Raw genomic sequence first — 18866 nt, 5'->3', positions numbered from 1 at the left:
CATGATCTCTCTAACTCAATGTTCCTTTCAGAGCACTCAAGAGCTTTCCCTTTATTTTCCCTGTGTCTGAGTCTCCAGACTCCACTGAATCTTCTGATTGTCCTTTCCTCATCCTTAGGGCATTCAAATTAGGCACAGATTCCTTTCATTCCCCACAGGGCACCAGTGGATGAGAGCACTGGTATGCTCCAGTCCTCAGCCCTGTGGAGGGAACTGGCAGTCCAGCACAGGAATTAGAGGATAGGTCTAGCTTGGTACTTCATCCCTGGGCAGACTGTGCTCCACAAGCCTGCAGGATCAGTCATAGCCAGCTGGAGCAGCACCAGGGCTGCTGATCCAATCTCACATGCTGACAAGCAAATTGGAAAAAAAAAAAAATAACCTGAGAATTAAAGTTTTCTGATGATCATGCTACTGCCACGTCCATACTAAAGAATCACAGAATCATAGCTAAGTCAGTGGCCTGCTCAGATGATCACTACTGTTTCTATGACAAAGCTCCAAAGCAGTAATCCATCTGCAACATGCACTCTGTTTTCCTCCAGACAAAGAAATGATCAGCTTAATAGAAAACCTAGCTAAGAGTTCCCAAGGTAAACCATATGTATATAAAGCTCTTACTAAGTTGGATCAGTATCAGAGAAAGATTGAGAAATTTATCTTAAATGAAACGTTACAAATAGTAGTCTTCAAATATTAGTAGAGAATGAGCAAAGGACATTTTGTGCTTTGTCAGTAGGAGGTAAACTTTCAGCAAGTTAGCACAGAATGAAGCCTCAGAGGAAAAGACATACTGAATGCAGCAGAGATCAAAGGAAAACTAACAACCTCCTAATTATAACTGAAAATAGTCTTCTTGGAGATGTGCTCTACGTGCATTTCAGAGAAAAAAGTACAGAAAATTAAAACTGTCCACTAGCAGGGCAGCGTGCTCACACTGTATGCAAGACCATCTAGGAGGCACTTACAGGATATCCATTAAGAGGCTGGAAGTACAAGTTAGCATCACTAACGCACACATGCCCTGGATTAGTCACCAGTGGCGTCACCATTTCTGCTTTACATTCCATATGCAGCGTTTCAGAAATGCTTTGAAATCTACAAGTGAAGAAAAGGAGTAAGTTTACCTCCAGTTCTTACTTTGGTAGAGGCACCCTTAAATTATTTAGAAAGGTTTTAGTTAGCTTTCAGCCTTGGGACATCAGAATGGGGACTTCACTAAGCCTATTTTACATAGGAATAAAGTTCTTTGATGGGATCACCACTTTCACAGACACTCTAGAAAGGAACACTGCTACATTCTGCTCCAGTCTCAGAGCCGGTTGGCTTTTCTAGAACTACAGGGTTATTTGGCATATACTGATGCCTAATTGTAACAAATTCACAAGAAATGAAACATTTTGGAGACAAAGTAACACACTCATCATCATAACACAGAATTTCCCACTCCCCAGTCCGGATGCTTCAGAATATAAAGAAGATAACTCTCTAAATTAGAGAAAGTACACTAACCCAAACAACCATCTAACTATCAGTGCAGTAGACTAATCAACCAACCAGATGAAAATTATTTCCCAGTAGAAAGTGATTAGAAAAGTACCTGTTTTTATCAAATGAAGTTCTAGCCAAGCGTGACTGCAATATAGCAGTTATCTAATGTGGAAGGAAAGAAAAATTAAAATGGGCTCTGATTCAAACGCAATGTGAACTTAATTATTAAATAGTGATATCACAAATTCATTATTAAGTAGGGATATTAGAAATAATCAGATACTCACCATGGCAGCTTGATCCCCCATCTTATCTAGACATGAAGCTCTGTAAAGCTAAAAAACAATCTTTAAGTGATACAGCACAAAGATGTCCCATACAACTCAGAAGTCAACAGAAACAGGAGGGGCTTTAGCATTCTCAGTGATGGCATACTACAAGATCTATTACTATTTCTTTTCAAAGTAGGACATATTTGTTCACTGCTACTGCCATGTTACTACTTTTCTTACTACCACCTTGCATACTAAAAGCTAACATGGGTCACTTATAACAGCTGTCAGAACTAGATGCTGTGTTCAAGTCCACATTTTAGAAATAGATAATCCAAGGTTTTCACCTTGAGAACAAATAAAGCTCAATACTAAAAATCAAAAGATGCTGTGACAAACTATGCAGGGATATCAAATGACCACATACCTGATGTAGAGTTTGCACAACATCTCCTACTTTCCCAGCAACATCCAGCTGGAATAAGTGTTCTGCTCTACCCTAAAATTAAAAGTACATTTACTATAAATGAATTTCAAATAGAACTAAAGGGAATAAAAAAATTAAATTAACCAAACTAAACTAAAAACCCCTAAATAATAAAATAATAAATAAATAATAAAACTCTAAAACCTGGTAAAACTATGCTTTTAAAGATCATGTTATACCTCAAAGATTCCAAAAGCAGATGTAAAACCTGATCTTTTTTCTTTACAAATATATCTTCCCTGTGGAAACCTCTCTGTGCAATATTTCGTCTGTTTTTTAATACAATACAGCACAATAGCTCTGAAGTGAATAAGTTAATGTAGTGCAAACATCAGTAAATGTAGAAGTAGTACCTGTTCTGCCTATTTTAATATCAGCTATTTTAATATCTATTTTAAACATATGCAAACATAGAACTAGCAAATGGCATGTTACATTTTAAACAGCTACTGTAATTCTCATATGTGAAAGACACCAGCCCACCAAATCTTTAAAAACTAGGCTAAAAAAGTTAGTCATTGCCATCTACATAAGTAGTTTTGAGCTGAAAAGATCCCAAATCCAATCAGTCTATTTTGACTAGTCCTTTACAAAAGCCCCACTAACACATCAACCAGCTTATGTGGCACACTCATTTTTCCCCTACAAAGTTTTCCCAGCTTTCTTAAGTGTCATTTTACAGTAGACATTCCTAGTTTTAACTTAAGTATATAAAAAGTATGTCTATGCATCAACTGGTACTAACTTTACACACAACTCACATTTAGCAAAGGTTGTTGGATCCTTTCATAACCCCTGAATGTAGCATAAAACCAGTATGTACCAATATGTTTCTGTAGTGTTTTGTGATTTCTCAGGCTAGACTTTAAAAAAAAACAACCAAGTGATCAGTACAACTACAGCAAGACACTGCTCAGCAGATACAACTGGATTAATTTTAAACTGAAGGAAGGAAGAAGACATGAAAATCTAGATGATCTTCAGTGTAATGTATGTGATCTGAGCTGAACTGACAGCAATGCAAAAGGAAAGCATGCTTCAAAAAGTAAATGTAACTGGATTATAGGGAGACATGAAATTCAGTAGCAATTCAGATAAAAGCCTTGCAACATTTCACCCGAGCATTGTTTTTCCTCAACAGGAAAAAACACAGCTCTCAGAAATCCTAGAGAATGGTCTACAAGTATTGCTTACAGCCCACAATGTGACAGTTTTTGTGAGCAGCTGTCTCTGTAGCTCTCTAGCCATATTAAAGACAACAGCTCAGTATTTTGTAATTGATCTGAAACAATCAAAGAAAGACATGGAAGATAAAATGTATTACTCAATTCCAGCACTCAGTGACATATATGGAACTGGCAACAATTCAAGTAGAAGTTATTCAGCAGCAACAGAAAAAAATCAGAAAAAATTGAAGGTGAACTAGATTTCTTATTTTAAAACACAGAAACATAGCTGCACTTTAGCAAAGTAAATTGTGATGGCTAACTGTCAGAAATGTTTTAGCTATGAATGAATCATAACTTAGGAGAAAATGAAGTGAAAAGCTTTCCAAACAACCCTTCTCATTCTCTTATTTTCCACTGTGTTGGCAGTGGGATAAGGTATTCGTCTGATACTTAGTAAATATTGCACATGGCTGAAAAACAGATCATGGAAGGACTAGAAGACAAAGTAGGTTCAACACATGAAGAATTACCAGAATTAAAAAAAAAAACAAAAAACCAAATCAATTAAAATAAATAAATAAATAAATAAATAAATACAAAAAAAAAAATTAAAAACACAGACAGAAAAAAGTTTTAAGTCCTATTTTAGAGGCAGATCTAATCATAAAACCAACCCAAAGCACTTATTAAGAGAACAGAGATCCTCTCTTTTATCTTTGCTGTTCACCACAGCAATACAAATTTGTGGACTCCATCTTTCTTGAAGTTTCTTACTTGAACAAATACATTGAGAAATATAATTCTGTCTTCCTCAATTCTTGGGCAAAATGTGAATTAACTCAGCATAATAAAAATTGTGTGTTTGTGTCTTAACTATCTCACAGTTTAAGCAAAGAACCCTTACTTGTATGCCTTGAAGCCTCCAGGCTCAGAATTGGAGCAGACTGACTCCATCAGCAGAAAGCAACCAGGAAGCACAGCAGAAAGCTCCAATTTCTGCTGTGAGCAGCCCTATCTGCCATTTCTTTGAACTGAGAAGCACTTGGCTGGGAAATACCAATCAGCAATCTCTCATCTCAGGTCTGAGCAGAACTGAGAAGCCACGTAGCCAGGATGCAGTGTCCACTGTACATGTGCAGTTAGCTGATAACTCTGACTGTTGAGCCCACAGAGCTGCACATAAGGTAAATGGCAAGTGTGAAGTTTGCAGCATGTCTTCCAAGATGTATCAGAAAGCCATCACAGAAGAATTCAGACACGGTTTTTCAATATGCAATTATTTTTTTTAAAGCTTCATTGTTATATTCCTCAAATGATAATCATCTTACTCTTTCAGAAGTGAGAACACAAATCCTTACAAAACCCCAGTTTGCTAAGAGCAGTGAAAAAATACATACTTACTCTTACTGTTTTATATGGTGCAATAACATTTCTTTCTTTAATGAGAAAAACCTGAAAGAGTAACAGACATTACAGTTCACACCTTAAAAATAATAAAACTAATCAGAAGTACTGGTAAATATAAAGCTAAGAACACTGTTTAAGCAAGCAAAACACTGGGTTGTAATATCCTGCTTTAACTACCCCAGATAAACTGCAGAAAAACAATGAGCTTTTATATTGCAAGCAGGGCAAGAGTACAATTTAGTTCAGAGGCTTACTTATACAGTTGATTAGTGGGTTTTTATCCTAATCATATGACTTTCAAGGATTTGCAATACTAAAGCAAATACACACAGCTACATGCAGTGTGGCAGATCCTCCCCCTCTTTTAGTGACTCAAGGTTCTGTCCAAACAGGAATTACCCCAGACTGGCAATCCACAACATACACTGAGCAAACTTTCTCAAATGAATGCCTTTCTTCAGCTGCTCAACGCTTTGCTTCCAGCTCCAATTGCAATGAACACTAGATTTCCTCCCTCATCCAACACCATGCCTGTGAACAGTTTTATTTCTCTGGTGCTAGCCCCATCTCTGAGAACATCTTTCCTCTCCAAAACCCACATAAAAGTCCTCTCCTTCTTCAGAACATTCTCACAACTCTTATAAAAAGATATGACTGCTAGCACACTAATTTGCACACTGTGCCTTACTATCCACCTTCTCAAGGCGACAAGCCAGAAATAAGTTGTGGTTTTGGTGTTTGTAGAGAAGGCTCAAACTTGCTAAATCTCAGGCCTAAGCTCAGGATTGGTTTTAAACTAAACAAAACACACAGAACTGCTGTCTTGGGGTGACAACTGCACAACCTACTGCGTTCTACTCCTGTTCCAAGAGACTTGGTTGATCACAGGTCCTTACCCAGGGCCTCAGTTTCCTTCCTATAGTAGAAAACCTGTGGTTCTATACTCCAAGGCATCATGGCAGCAGCCTCAAACCAAGGGCAAGTACTAAACTTGCCAGAATGGGTGTGTACAATGTTCTCTATGCAGAATCCTTCTGGCTGCTGCATGCAGCCTTCCTTATTCCCATGAGCTGACAGAGAGCCAACCTTCACCACACAACTGCTCCAAGAAACATTCAGCTAGAAGAAAGCAAGTGGTAGGCTTAGAAGCCCATAAGTTCAGCATGCCTCTCTATGTGCTGCACTAAAAAGCAATAGTAATTAGTGTCCTTGATCTGACATCAGCATTTACAGACCTGAATCAGGCCATGGGACAATCAGAATGAGAAACCTGCTTTACATTCCTTGCTCTTCTGCAGGATAACTGTACTGAGTACTCTACATTACATAAGAGGGAGACATAATAGTTTCGATTTTTTTACTTGTAAGCTGAGCAAAAACTTTAGCATACTGTACTAATTTCCTACTTGGGATTTCCTCCAGTTTTATCTCAAGAAAAAATACTTTAAAATACTTTAAAAGATAATAAATGAGAAAAAAAATTTGAAATAATCTCAGATTATTATTCCCATTTACTATATTTTAAAGCCATTAGCTCTAAGGTGTCTGCTACATAAAGAAAAGCTTCTTATCCAGCTATGTACTAACAATTTTTTCTGAGTCTAAAAGGCAAAGATGTTTAAGGTGTTCCAAGTATTCCCTATGTGTGGTTTCCTACAAGGCCAAAAATTCTACTTAAAAAGCCAGATTTTTAATTGGGTCATGATCTATCATAATTACAACTAGTGACTACTTGACACTTGGAAGTCCATATGCCTTTTATACAAAATACCAGCATTTATGATGTCACTCAAGTATTTAATAACATTTCCTCAGAGAAGGAAGATGACTGGCAAGTCACAAATGGGAGGAGTGGGGGGTGCTAACCACACTTTCCATCTTAAAACTTAATTCCTCTTTCCTACAAGATGTTTCTTATAATCACTTGTTCTTCAGAACATATAGTAATGATGTACAGTGAAAGCATTGCCTGGAGGAGTTAGAAATACTTTTTTAAAAATCACTCAATATACAAGAAAACCTGCCAACTCAAGAAATAGATTACACAGTATTTTCCACAGAAGCTGTTTCAAAATGAAATTAAATATCCTGATTACTACAACACAAACCACAAACTTTTCTGGCATAGACAATATTAAATACTTGAGTTTGTTTTTTTACTGCAGCAGCATGTAACTGAGCAAGGCTATCAATCTTGGGCATTGGTAAAGACAGATTTTAGAAATATGCAAGAATATTTAAAATTGTATTTCCTGCCTCATCTCTGTTCTATCCTGAAAGGAACATGTGAACATTTTTTTCAAATTTTTATAGCTTTGGAACACCTATTAACTGAAATTTATCAAAATTTGAAGTGCATCCCCTTGGTTAACTCTAAGAATGAGTACATCCACCATCACAACTCTTGACTGAAACTTGAAGACAGTACTTCAGGACAACTTCTGAAATCTATTTGGTGGACACACAGCACAACCCAGAGTTTTCACAAAGCTGAACTGCATGGACCAAGGTGGCTTTGTCATTATCACAACACGCTGCAAAAAGTAGATGAAACCAGCAAAACAAGACCAAAGTAAAGATTATTAATAGCAAGTTTTATTACAGTCTATTCTTCTTTTTCATTCAATTCTAAAGTTTCCCTAAGCTCCATTATAAAATGCAGGGCAAAAAGTTCAGTTTGTTGAATTAATGACTTAATTAAATAATTAAGAGTGCAATTTCCAGCATCAACAGTTTCACACTAATGCTAAGGTTTTGACACTAATTAGTTTTGTTTTCAGTGAACTTCCCACTCTTGGACTACAGCGTTGAGGAAAATACCATTAAGAAACATAAATTTGCTCATTTATGTAACCTCACCCATTTATACATCAAGAATCTATTATATGCAGGTCTTACCTGGTTACATACAACAGAAATCCCTCCATGTGTATTCCTAAAATGTAAATAAGATATTTGAAATGATGGGCATTTGGGCTTTAAAAGAAGATAAATACATACAGTATCCCAAATTTACCTACCGTGTGAAAGGGTTATTTGCTTCATTATCTTCTGGGGCTTTTATACTAATGCAATCCCTCAATGGTATCTGTACAAGTTATAAAAACACACAGTCTTTCTTAAAATCTTTTAAAAGAGAATCTTTCATTACCAAGAAATTTAAGTTTGCACTGCTTACCTTGATAATGGGCTGGATATTGTCATCTGGTTCAAAAATGATTGACTTTGAACAGATTTTTAGGGAGCCTCTGAATTTTCTAAAAAGAACAATTAAAAAAAATTTGTGCACGTGTTCGAGATACATGAGCCTAGAATGATTCCAGCAAATTAAGGTATGTAAGAGTTTTGTACCTTTCATCTTTGCAATCTTTATTTATAATATGATTAGCTGTATGCTGTTCAAAGTAATATTCTTCCAAGTTAAGAAGAAGCAGTGAAAACCTACAAATAAAAGAAAAAAATCTTTTATTCCAAGAAAATACTGTAACAGTTAGTACTCTTAATAAAACATCTCGGGTGTTTGGAAAGTTTTCACTGATCTCTTTGCTGCACCCCACACCCCAACAATGAATTAATTTAGCTTTTTTAAATAACAACCAATATGGAAAATTTGTGTACATGTGAAGAAGATAAATTTATGCTCTTCCAACACATATAAGGTTAGATATTTGATTCCAGTGCCTTAGGTGGAAACTATTTGAATATAGGCAGGCTTTATGCTTTAGCCCTGATCAATGTATGCCAGGCAAAATATGCAATGACAGAAAAAGGAACTAATCACTTACAATGGATGGAATTAGATTGTTTTGAAACCAAGCAAAATTACATTGGTATAAAATGTTAAGTGAAAACACAACACAACTGAATCACTCTATGGATGCCCTCTGAGGAAGCATTACCTTCCTCACCAATCACATTTTGGACTTCCTCTGTACCTCTGTTCATGGACTTAATGTGATTAACAACAAACCTCAACAACGAAACAAAAATAGGAAACTGAGGTCTTCAAAAGTGTTTAATTGCCAGGATCATAGTAATGCCAGTGCTGATACCAAGTAAATGCAAATAGGCCAGATTAGGGAAAACATGAAAATGCTTTCTCTACCAACTTAACTAAAACTGCTACAAGTGATCAAAACTCAACAACATTCTAACAGGGTGAACACTCAGTAACTGTTTCAGCTGTAGAGAATGCCAGTGGATATTGGCACAGCAGGACAATAAGTTCAGCTGGAAGCACAACCTGTTTGTGTGCAGCACTGATCTGATCTGCACAAGTACTTAGTATTTATTTACACTCACATTTTGAGCTTTTTGTATTTTGCTCATGATGTGCTTCAATAGAAATGCCTGTGAAAACACTAATAAACACTAAGTGTCCCCAGAGCAGTACTCAAACAGCAGTAAATATGTCAAGAGTTCACAAAATCAACTGAGTGAATCGAACAGCCTGTTCATCAAAAAAGCATATTTCACAATGGAAAATAAAGCTTTATTGAAAATACACCTTGTGCACTTAAAAGATTTTGTTGTGGCTGTTATCTTAAACAGAACATAACAATAAAGGTTTTACCACAACTACAAGTACCAGTGGGTCTATATAATCAAAACTGCTTGTGTTTCCAAGATACTTTGTCCTACTGCTCTGCTGCTTTTTCAAAATGGCCTTATCTTTACTTTCCTCTCTTGAAAACAGGTTTTTTTAATGATGCCATTGTGCTGGTTTTGGCTTGATTTTCTTTGCAGTATCTACTATGGGGCTTTGTTTTGGATTTGTGCTGAAAACTGTTGATAATTCAAAGATTTAAGCACTGAGTGTGCTTAAACAGAGCCAAGGCCTTTTCTGCTTCTCACCCCACCCTGCCAGCAAGGAGGCTGGAGGTGCACGAGGAGTTGAGAGGACACAGCCAGCACAGCTGACCCCAGCTCACCCAAGGGTTATTCTGTGCCATATGGAATTAAACTCAGGAGATGAAACACAGTAGCTTCCATGCAGCTACCATCATAGCCCATTTTTCAACATAGCATCCAGTTGACATCATATAGGACAAACTTAAAATTTCTGATTTTGCAAACTCAGATCTTGCAAGTTCTATCACATTTTAAAAGCTTTTACTAAAGCTATGTTAGTATGTATAAAGAGCAATTCACCAGTAAAATGTTCTTCTTTCTAGTATGATAAGCATATACATTTCCATTTATTATCCACAAGCCAATTATTATTATTTAAATAATAATAATAAAAAAAAAAATCAAGAACAAAGGTAGAACCCATATCTGTTTGAAAAAAAATCTATTCTCTTTCATCAGGAAACAGCCACTATTGACATAGGGAACACGAGCTTCAGATAAATGGCATCTATGGTCCCACAATTATTTTTTTCCAAGAAAACTATAATGCTTGTTCAACAGAACTAATTTCTGAAATTCTTCATTCTTGGGATCTTTCCTTCGTCTCCACCTATGCTTTTAACAAACTCCTCACATTTTTATATTCTTTCCAAATCCACCTGTTGACAGCACTAGTATTTACTAGATTTGTAAAATTTTTGGTAAATGCAGGTATCCCTCAGGTATTCAAGACAAGTCCTGCTTTTATATCAAAACATTTGCTATTACTCACAGTAACTATAATATGCTCAACATAAGCCAAAATACATAAACCAAGAGAGTTCTCTTTGAAATGTTGTCATTATAACCACCTCTATGAAACTACTGTATCTTTGTCACTTTATAAATCACCTTGATGCCTTAAGTCAATGCACCTTCCCAAAACAAGAAGCTGTGGGCAAGAATTTGAGGTATTGTTTCCCTGGCATAACACTTACTGCTGCTGAACCAGATGATTTCATGAAGAAAAGAAAAAGGAAAAGCAAAGATATGCCCAAAAACTCAAGAAAAGCTCTTTATATAGGCTAAATAGGGGAAACTGTAGGTATACTCATTTTTAAATACCCTGTTTACTAGCAGCATCCAGTTTATCCTTTTGCTATCCACTCTGTGTCTGTTCCACATGAGTACTCATTCTCCAGGCTTACAGACAGCATCACTGTAGAGCTTCTTGCCTGAGACCAGTGACCTCCTGTGCAATGATCTGCCCACTCACCTTAGCTTTTCTGTCTGGAAAATGGGTTGTATTGCTGTGCTGGAAGCTGTTAAAGCATTTTTCCTCAAACATTGTCCATCATATAGGCTAAGTGCATTTTCCATATTTATCTTCCTCTCCCATTTTCCACAGAGCCTTCCATGTTCTGAAGCCTTTTCCTAGCATTTCTAGGCTTGTTGCTACTCTACTTGCAAGTCCATTTACTCTAACTGCACTTTCCTATATTTTCAGGCTGCAACAAGCCATTTCTGCAGGCAGAGCCCAGATATCAAATCTCCAGAAATGCAATCACAAGTCTCTACTTCTCTCAAGCACCCACTGCAATTGAGACAAACTAACTGCCTGTCCCAAGACTATGTCACAAAAACTTCCCCTTTTAAAATTAATATGATACCATAAGTGAAAGCAAAATTTTCAGACTTGCATCTCACTACTGGCTAACAAATCTAGACCAGCTCAAGTTACTGCCAATAATGAACTCTGAAGATTATGATCCGTGACCTCTGGAATAACCTTGGAATTTTTCAAGTCATCTCAGTCTTTACTGCTCAAGTATTTAAATTTTGTTTGCCTATGTTATTGATCCACAGAGTTGTCAAAGAAAAGTCATTTCTTCACACTACTATAGTACAGTCTTTTTATCTTCACAGAAGAAATATCTTTCACATAAATAAACAGAGCCACTGATAGTCACTGTAACAACGGGGTCCCTCTTGAGATCCATCACTGTACATGAGGATACTTCAGGCTTGCCAGGAGGTTTAACAAGTATCTACAGATAGCAAGGGTACAGATCACTCTCTGGCATGTTGCATAAGTTGCATGCTGCAAACAACGTTGTGAAGGCCTGAAAATATAGGACATCAATCATAACAGCTATAAAACTACAGCAATGGGGATCTTTGACATATAACTAAGCAGTTGGGTTTGAGCTGACTGCCTTTCAAAGAGCTAAAGGAGGTATTCCAAAGACACTTGTGATATCAAGATGACCCGTATACCAAATTTATATACTATCAACTGCTATGTGGTCCTACTACAAGAATTTGTATGCATGTTTAACACAGATTTAAAATAGTAATTTGATTCTGTGCATGGCAGTAAGACTTAAAAAAAATACAACAAAAAGTAGCAGTAGGCAGAGAATGCATGAGATATCCTGTATAAGAAACTGGTTAAACCTGTAAGAGTTGAAAATTATATTTTGGTTTTTAGTCACTGAGCAGTTGTACTGTTCCCAGTGCTGTGTAATTAACAGCACACACTGTAAGCCTATGACTTTGTCACACTGACCTGGAATAGCAGTCTGCATCAAAAAATCAATGTCAAGACAAGTAACAATAAGTCAGTCTGTTCCCAGTCTACCCTTCCTTGTCTTCAAGTCTGATACCAAGACATAAAAACTCCTCAATCTAAGCAGTCATTCAGGAAAATCATAAGTTTTAACTGGGTAATGAATAAAAATGCTTTGGTATCTAAAATGAAAAAAAGGGTTGATTTTTTTTTTCCACTTTTAAATTATCAGCAAGAACCATTATCTAAAAAACCAACCAAATAACAAAGCCCAGTTCTGGTTCTCATATATTTGTAGGTGATCCCTCCAGTTTCTATTAAACATCTTTGCCTGGTGCTCTAAACATTTGTATTCCTGTTATACAGTAATAAACAAATATAAAGTTATTTTTCAGGCAAAAAGAAAAAGATCAAGTTTGAGACATTTTTCTTATTAACAGCAAGTGATTAATTTTGATCCATTTTCAAAATTAATAGCCCAATTGTTACTTGAAACTTCCCAAGTATAAATCATTAATGAGTGTTTATTAAATATCTGCTTAGAGAAAGGTAATGCTATAGCTTGGAAAGCAACTCGAATATCTCTTGACACAAAATCCTTTGAAATCCAGCAATAAAACTCACACCTTAAAGCTTATTACAGGATATTTTTATGTTTGCTTCCTAATAAAGACAGGTTTATGCCCACAAGTGCTGTGGTCACACTGGTATTTAATGGTTTGCAACACACTGATGAAGTTAGTAAGCCACAGGCATGTCTTCAGGGATCATTGACCATTTTTTCATGTACAATGAACTTGACATACTAGACTATCCAAAACAACCCCAATATATTATTCTGAAAATGACAAAGACATAAACTAGACAAGATTTTCAAAAAAGTTCATACCCCATGGAAGTAGCTATAAGGGTTGAGAATCTGCAAGATGTTCAATGCCTTATACTGTAACCTCTTAACAGTTCAGTCTTTATCTTTAATGTCTCACCAACAGCAAACAAACCTTCAGAGAACTTCCAAGATTACTTATTACATGTAATATTTGAAAAATAGAAGTTGAAGGGGAAAAAAAAAAAGGCAGCATCAGTAACTTTGTTACTTTGCTGGTCCAACACATTTGTAATGCCTCAAAAACTATTTCCAGTTGTGGAGACCAGCCAATTTTGACTTAAAACTATCACATTAGCAGACAGGCCATAATGCAAGAGCTTTCCCAGGATAGTTTTGCACATGGAAGGGTACATGGAATGCCAGAAATAGTACCATGTGAAGGGGTCAGCCACAAGAACAAGGTGATCAGGAATGAGACATTACCCTTTGGAATGCAGCAAACCCACACAGGAGCTCTGCTGTCAAGAGACGCTGGGAAAAAGGCAGTTTCACTTTCCAGGGTAAAATAAACTGGTAGCCACCACTGCCACTATGGCAAAGCCTTGAGCTTTAGAGTGGAAAGGCACTTACACTGTTATTTCTCAGCTTTAATGCAAGTTCTGCATTCAAAAATCAACAGCAGCAGCTTGGAGAGGGAAGAAAGAAAAATGTGCTAGATAAGGGAGTATCTTTTATAACAACAACTCACACAGCTGGAAAAAAACAACACCTCCAACCTCCATAACACAAGGAGCTTTCCAAATCCAAAATGCAAAGAAGATTTTCAGCCATAGTTGTGCCTGTCTGTCTGAGGGTATATGTTGGAGGGGTAGGAGCTACAACAATGGATGATTAGTATAGTGTAGGCAAACACATCTCTACATCCCCCCAGATAACTTTAATGAAGGCTTTATTTAGAGCTTTTGTGTTGGAACATCTTCAATCCACACAGTGTTAAAAGTATACAGAACCTGGTGGAGTAAAGAGTTAAACTTTTAACAGTAAGCACCTACACTTAAAGGGAGAGGTAAATTAAAGCATGCCAATGTAATTTTGCTTGAAGACCTATTTCAAATTCCTTTGTATAGTCCCAGAAAGATTATATTAAGAATAACTGGAAAATTCATATGCCAGTCAGTTGGAATGTGTTTTCTCGTGAAGGGAATCAGTATTCCTTTGAGAAACAGCTCCAGGTAGAAAAAAAGAAAAAGGTAATCATCTTGCCAAGAAAAACAGAACTCACTTCCTTTTTCAAAGAGCTACCATATAATTGCCACTCAGAAAAGGTCTGAGGATTATGAGTCAAGAACACACCCAAGACGCAAAAGAAAACTCGACACTAAGTATCAAGAAAACACTTGCAAAACTTCAGCTCCATGATGTCATTCCCAATACACAAGGTTTGGGAACCCACAGGCACCCAGACATTCCTGGCATTGCTCCGAGCATGCAGCCAAGAAGCCAATCACCCTTCATCGACTACAACCTGGGGTTTATAAATCCTGCCAAGATGCTACAAAATATTCTCCAAACAAAAGTGTGTTGCATCAAGCTTAGCCCACTTGAGAATTTTACTGTTACTTTGCTCAAGGTGCATGTCCTCTTTTTCAGTTTGAAAAAGACTCAGACATCCAAAAACATTAGGGGAAAAAAAAAAAAAAAGAAAACAAAACAAGGCCACAGTTTATTTTATATACCAATTTCACCTATCAACTGAAGCACTGGATTTATTCAAACTGGACACGGGAATGACCATGAAGGGACAGTGCCTTAGCAAAATCCTTTTTATACCACCCAGAAAAGGTACCCATTGATCCTGCTTTAAATTCATAATCTGTAATTGAAGTATTACTATTTTCGTCCTTTCATCAGAAAAGCACATGTTGGAAATCTAGTTGGACACAAGGGTTTCAAGTTTTCAACACACCTTGCACAATCACTTGACCTGAAACTGGAAGTACAATCCTGATAACAGAAGAAAATTGTCAAGGATGAAAAAGCAGGACAGCCCAATCCAGCAGTGGCACACAGCTATGCAAAACCAACTCTAAAATTAAACCTCCTCCCAACAAGAACAATTGTCTACAGGCCAGCTGTAGGACTCACTTGCTGATGTCTGGATAAAAGCCTTCATCATGTATATTTTGTCTAAAGAAATAAGATAAGGCTACCAATGGGGGAAAAAAAAGTAAAAAAAATATGTGTATATATATATAGATATGTATACATATATATATATGTATAAATCCAATGCTCAAGCAACCATCACACCAAAGATCCATCTGCAGTACCTACATGCTGCCAGTAGGTTGCTTCATGCGAGTGATTTTTCCATCCAGCAGAAGAGATGAACCCCTCACACAGAAGCCAAGCAGGGTGCAAGACAAGCCAGCAGCACTGTATAGAGAGCCCCTACCAAGTGTTTACACTTGCCTGCATTTGGGCACACTGCCAGCAGAAGTGAGAAATCAATTTATACAGAAAGCAACGACCTGAGCCAAACACCACATCATCTAATTTGATGTTTTGTAACTCAAATTGTTCACTAAAAAAGGATTGTTCATGAAGGATGAATATTTCAGGGATTAAACAAACTGTCCTGCACATAGGACATTTCAGCATTTTCTTGTTTTCTACTAGAAAATGGCATATAGTCAGAAATGAGGGTTTATGTAACTAGATATTGAAGTAGACTAATTAGTTAAGAAGAAATATTTTTTTTCAGATCACTTAAAACTAATCTGATCTTCCTTCCCTCCAAAGCACCTGCCTAAGAAGATTAACTTCTTACTTACCAAGTTTCACAGTACTCTTAACTAGAACTTTTATAGCTTAAAGTTTTGTAGAAAGCAATGTATAAGTAACAAAAACCAAAAAATAACAACAAATCCCAAATCAAAACACACATTAAATGCCATTAGGTTGCCTGGTAATTTCACTAGGAAACATCTACACTAAGGACATAAATATCAAGGAAAGCTTTCAAACAGAAGTTTGAGTCTCAGCTACCCAGCACCTAGGTTAAAAAATTCTCAGAACCTGTCCCTTCAATGAAGTCATAGCAAGCAGGTTTTTTGTTTTTTTGTTTTAAGGTAGAAGGAGAGCACCCAACAAAAGTACAGTGTTTCTGATCTGATATTTCTAAGCACATAATATTTCAAATCACTCAAATGCTTTTAAGATTTCCTTAGAAAAGCACAGGAAAAGAGGGAGGGACCTGATATAGGGTACAAAACATATAAATCAACTTGGATTTTATACTAATATCAATTGTTCGGCAAGGGGAAGAAACAAGAAATGGGTTTGCAGATATAGGAAAAGCTGCCAGTGCAAATGAGAACGAGACTGATCTTTCATGCAGTGCTCAAATTACAAGCTCAAATAATAAGCTCCTGCTATGCTTTCAAGCATGAGCAAATAAAACAAAACTTTTCATCAATAGCTGTAGCTCAGTAATGCTGGCACACTGATATGCTGAGTTTGTTCTCAGGGCTTTTTAGAAGAGATTTAGATCCCACCTGGGTTCTTTGGGACAAGTCTGATTTTTGGCCTTTTTTCTCAGCTTCTCAAAAAAGAAAAAAAAAGAAAAAGAAAAGAGAAGGAAAAAAAGACTATTCACATAAATCCATAACACAGCTAACAGGCTTTTCCTACAATTAAGACGCTTTACTTCACAATTAAAAATATTTCTCTTTTCCTTCTTCAAACCAGATGTTCGTCCTTTCTGCCTGCAGCCCTTCACACACAACTGAAACCACAGCAGCCCCCCAAAGCAACAAGATATACATGAAGACAAAACGTGATCTAGAACACATCTGTACTTCAAAAAAAAAACCACTTCCTCTGAAGTGGTAGCTTCATGGGCTGTACAGCTATGAATCAGAATTTATATGGACAGAGTGAGTCCAGCTCTTCCTCATGTGGTTTTCTCATCAACAATAAACAGTGCTGTGTAGCCAGCAGAGACCTGCACCGGCAAGAATTCACACAGGGATCGCACGGGACCAGCCTGCTGTTTCCCTGGATCCCAGCAGCAGAAAAATGGGGATTCCTGATCCCCCAGAGAAGGGATCTTCTCTGTCCCTTTGCTGTGTGACACACGCCGACCTACTGCCCTCACAGAGAACTCCCATGTGACAATATTAAGCTTGCAAAAGATTTTGAAAGTTTTTGACAAGGCAGATACAGCTAAGCCAGGCAAACGAAAGTGGGACACTACCTAAATACAAGAGAGTAAATTCAAGATACACTCGAGCATGTGTGATAAGCCTTTGTTGTAGCTTCAGGGACAAAACAAAGATTACAGTCAGCAAGCAGGAACGGGCTAATTGAATTTAACACTTTAAAAAGACAACACAGAGTCTGTAATTTAAGGGCTGACAGTACACTGACTATAGTGTTCAGGAGGAAAAAAAAAAAAGGAAAAAAAATCACAACAAACTACAGTGAAGCACAGCTCCATGCCACAAGCACAACCGAGAACAAACTAACATACAAAAATCTACAAGACGCTATTTTTCATGCAGTCTATGCAAGGCAAGCAGCACTCCCGTTTTCCCAGGTCCTTTCCACACCCCTTCAGCCTTCAGGGGAACCTGATCTCGGAGCACTAACAGCACAGCGCCGGGCTCTGCTCCCGCCGCGCCGCGGCCTCTCCGGAGGCCCCGCCGGCCGCGGCTCCGCCGGGCGCTGCGAGGGCCCGGGCCCGAGCGGGGCGGCCGGGCCGGCCGGGCAGTGCCGCTCACCTCTCCTTGGAGTACAGCTCCCGCTCCAGCCGCCGCCTGCGGATGAAAGCCATGGAGCCGCCCGGCCGAGCTGCCGGAGCCGCCGCCACAGCAGGCCGGGCCGGGGCAGGCCGCGCCTCGGGGAGGCGGGGAGAGCAGAGCGGGCCGGCCGCGGCCGCAGCCGGGCGGGCGAGCGCGGCCCGCCCCGCGGGTACCGCCGGGGAGGCGGCGCGGGGAGCAGGCCGGGGAGTGGGGGCGGCCGGAGCCCGGGGTGCTGCGCTGTAGCCCGGGCTGCCGTGTGTCTGCGGCCCTTCGGAGGGATGCCCACGCTGCATTACATTGCGTTACGTGGGTTAAAATAAAAGTTTTAAATGTAGTGCCACTGCGGTGAGATCATTGTGCCCGGAACGCGTGTGACAGAAGCTGTCTGGGCAGGAGGTGTGTTCAAAGCCTAGAACCACAGAATATGCGGAGCTGGAAGGGATCCACCAGGATTATCCAACTCCCTGCACAGCACCAGCCCCAGGAGCCACACCATGTGCATTGTCCAAATGCTTCTGGAGCTCTGTCAGGCTTGGGGCTGTGACCACTTCCTTGGAGAGCCTGTTCCAGTGTCCAACCCTCTGGTTGAAAAACCTTTTCCTCGTATTCAACCTAAACCTCCCCTGACTCAGCTTCATGCCGTTTCTTAAAGTCCTATCATTGCCTAGAAAGACCTCTGTGGAAAGAGGAGTTAAGTGAAATATCTTCGTTCGTATAAAAGCCTTTCAATACATGGAACTGCTGCTGTATCTGAACAATTTATTATGTTTTTGCAGACATGATCTCTTGTGCAGTAGAAAAATGCTGCTTTTTGCATATTTATAAGTTAGAAGAATGGATTCATGCAGAGGATATAATTTTTCATATAGGAATTAAAAGGCTTTTAGACCTCAAGAGATTGTTTGGTATACTCTCTGCACTGAGGTGGATTCAGGTATATGTTGATCAATGTTACTCAAATGTCTACAATTTGTGGACATAAATACAAGAACTGTTGTATTTACAGA

General features: G+C 38.3%; 1 protein-coding gene across 1 annotated transcript in view; it reads right to left on the bottom strand.

Moving 5' to 3' along the window:
- The window catches only part of NSMAF (neutral sphingomyelinase activation associated factor), a 38776-nt gene extending 20759 nt beyond the window's left edge, over nucleotides 1-18017 (bottom strand). The window contains exons 1-10 of the mRNA XM_056486023.1: nucleotides 17839-18017; nucleotides 8178-8267; nucleotides 8005-8083; nucleotides 7847-7914; nucleotides 7725-7761; nucleotides 4821-4871; nucleotides 2191-2262; nucleotides 1779-1826; nucleotides 1601-1653; nucleotides 969-1098 (exon numbers count right to left, since the gene is read on the bottom strand). Of these exons, the coding sequence (XP_056341998.1) occupies nucleotides 969-1098; nucleotides 1601-1653; nucleotides 1779-1826; nucleotides 2191-2262; nucleotides 4821-4871; nucleotides 7725-7761; nucleotides 7847-7914; nucleotides 8005-8083; nucleotides 8178-8267; nucleotides 17839-17891 (681 nt within the window). The 5' untranslated portion in view covers nucleotides 17892-18017. The remainder of the gene's footprint in view (nucleotides 1-968; nucleotides 1099-1600; nucleotides 1654-1778; nucleotides 1827-2190; nucleotides 2263-4820; nucleotides 4872-7724; nucleotides 7762-7846; nucleotides 7915-8004; nucleotides 8084-8177; nucleotides 8268-17838) is intronic.
- Between the last annotated feature and the right edge of the window lie 849 nt (nucleotides 18018-18866).

The sequence above is a fragment of the Oenanthe melanoleuca genome, chromosome 2 (genome assembly GCF_029582105.1).
Source record: "Oenanthe melanoleuca isolate GR-GAL-2019-014 chromosome 2, OMel1.0, whole genome shotgun sequence".
In the NCBI taxonomy this organism is placed as follows: domain Eukaryota; kingdom Metazoa; phylum Chordata; class Aves; order Passeriformes; family Muscicapidae; genus Oenanthe; species Oenanthe melanoleuca.
The sequence above is the reverse complement of the archived record's forward strand: the minus strand, read 5'-3'. Positions and strand labels throughout refer to the sequence as shown.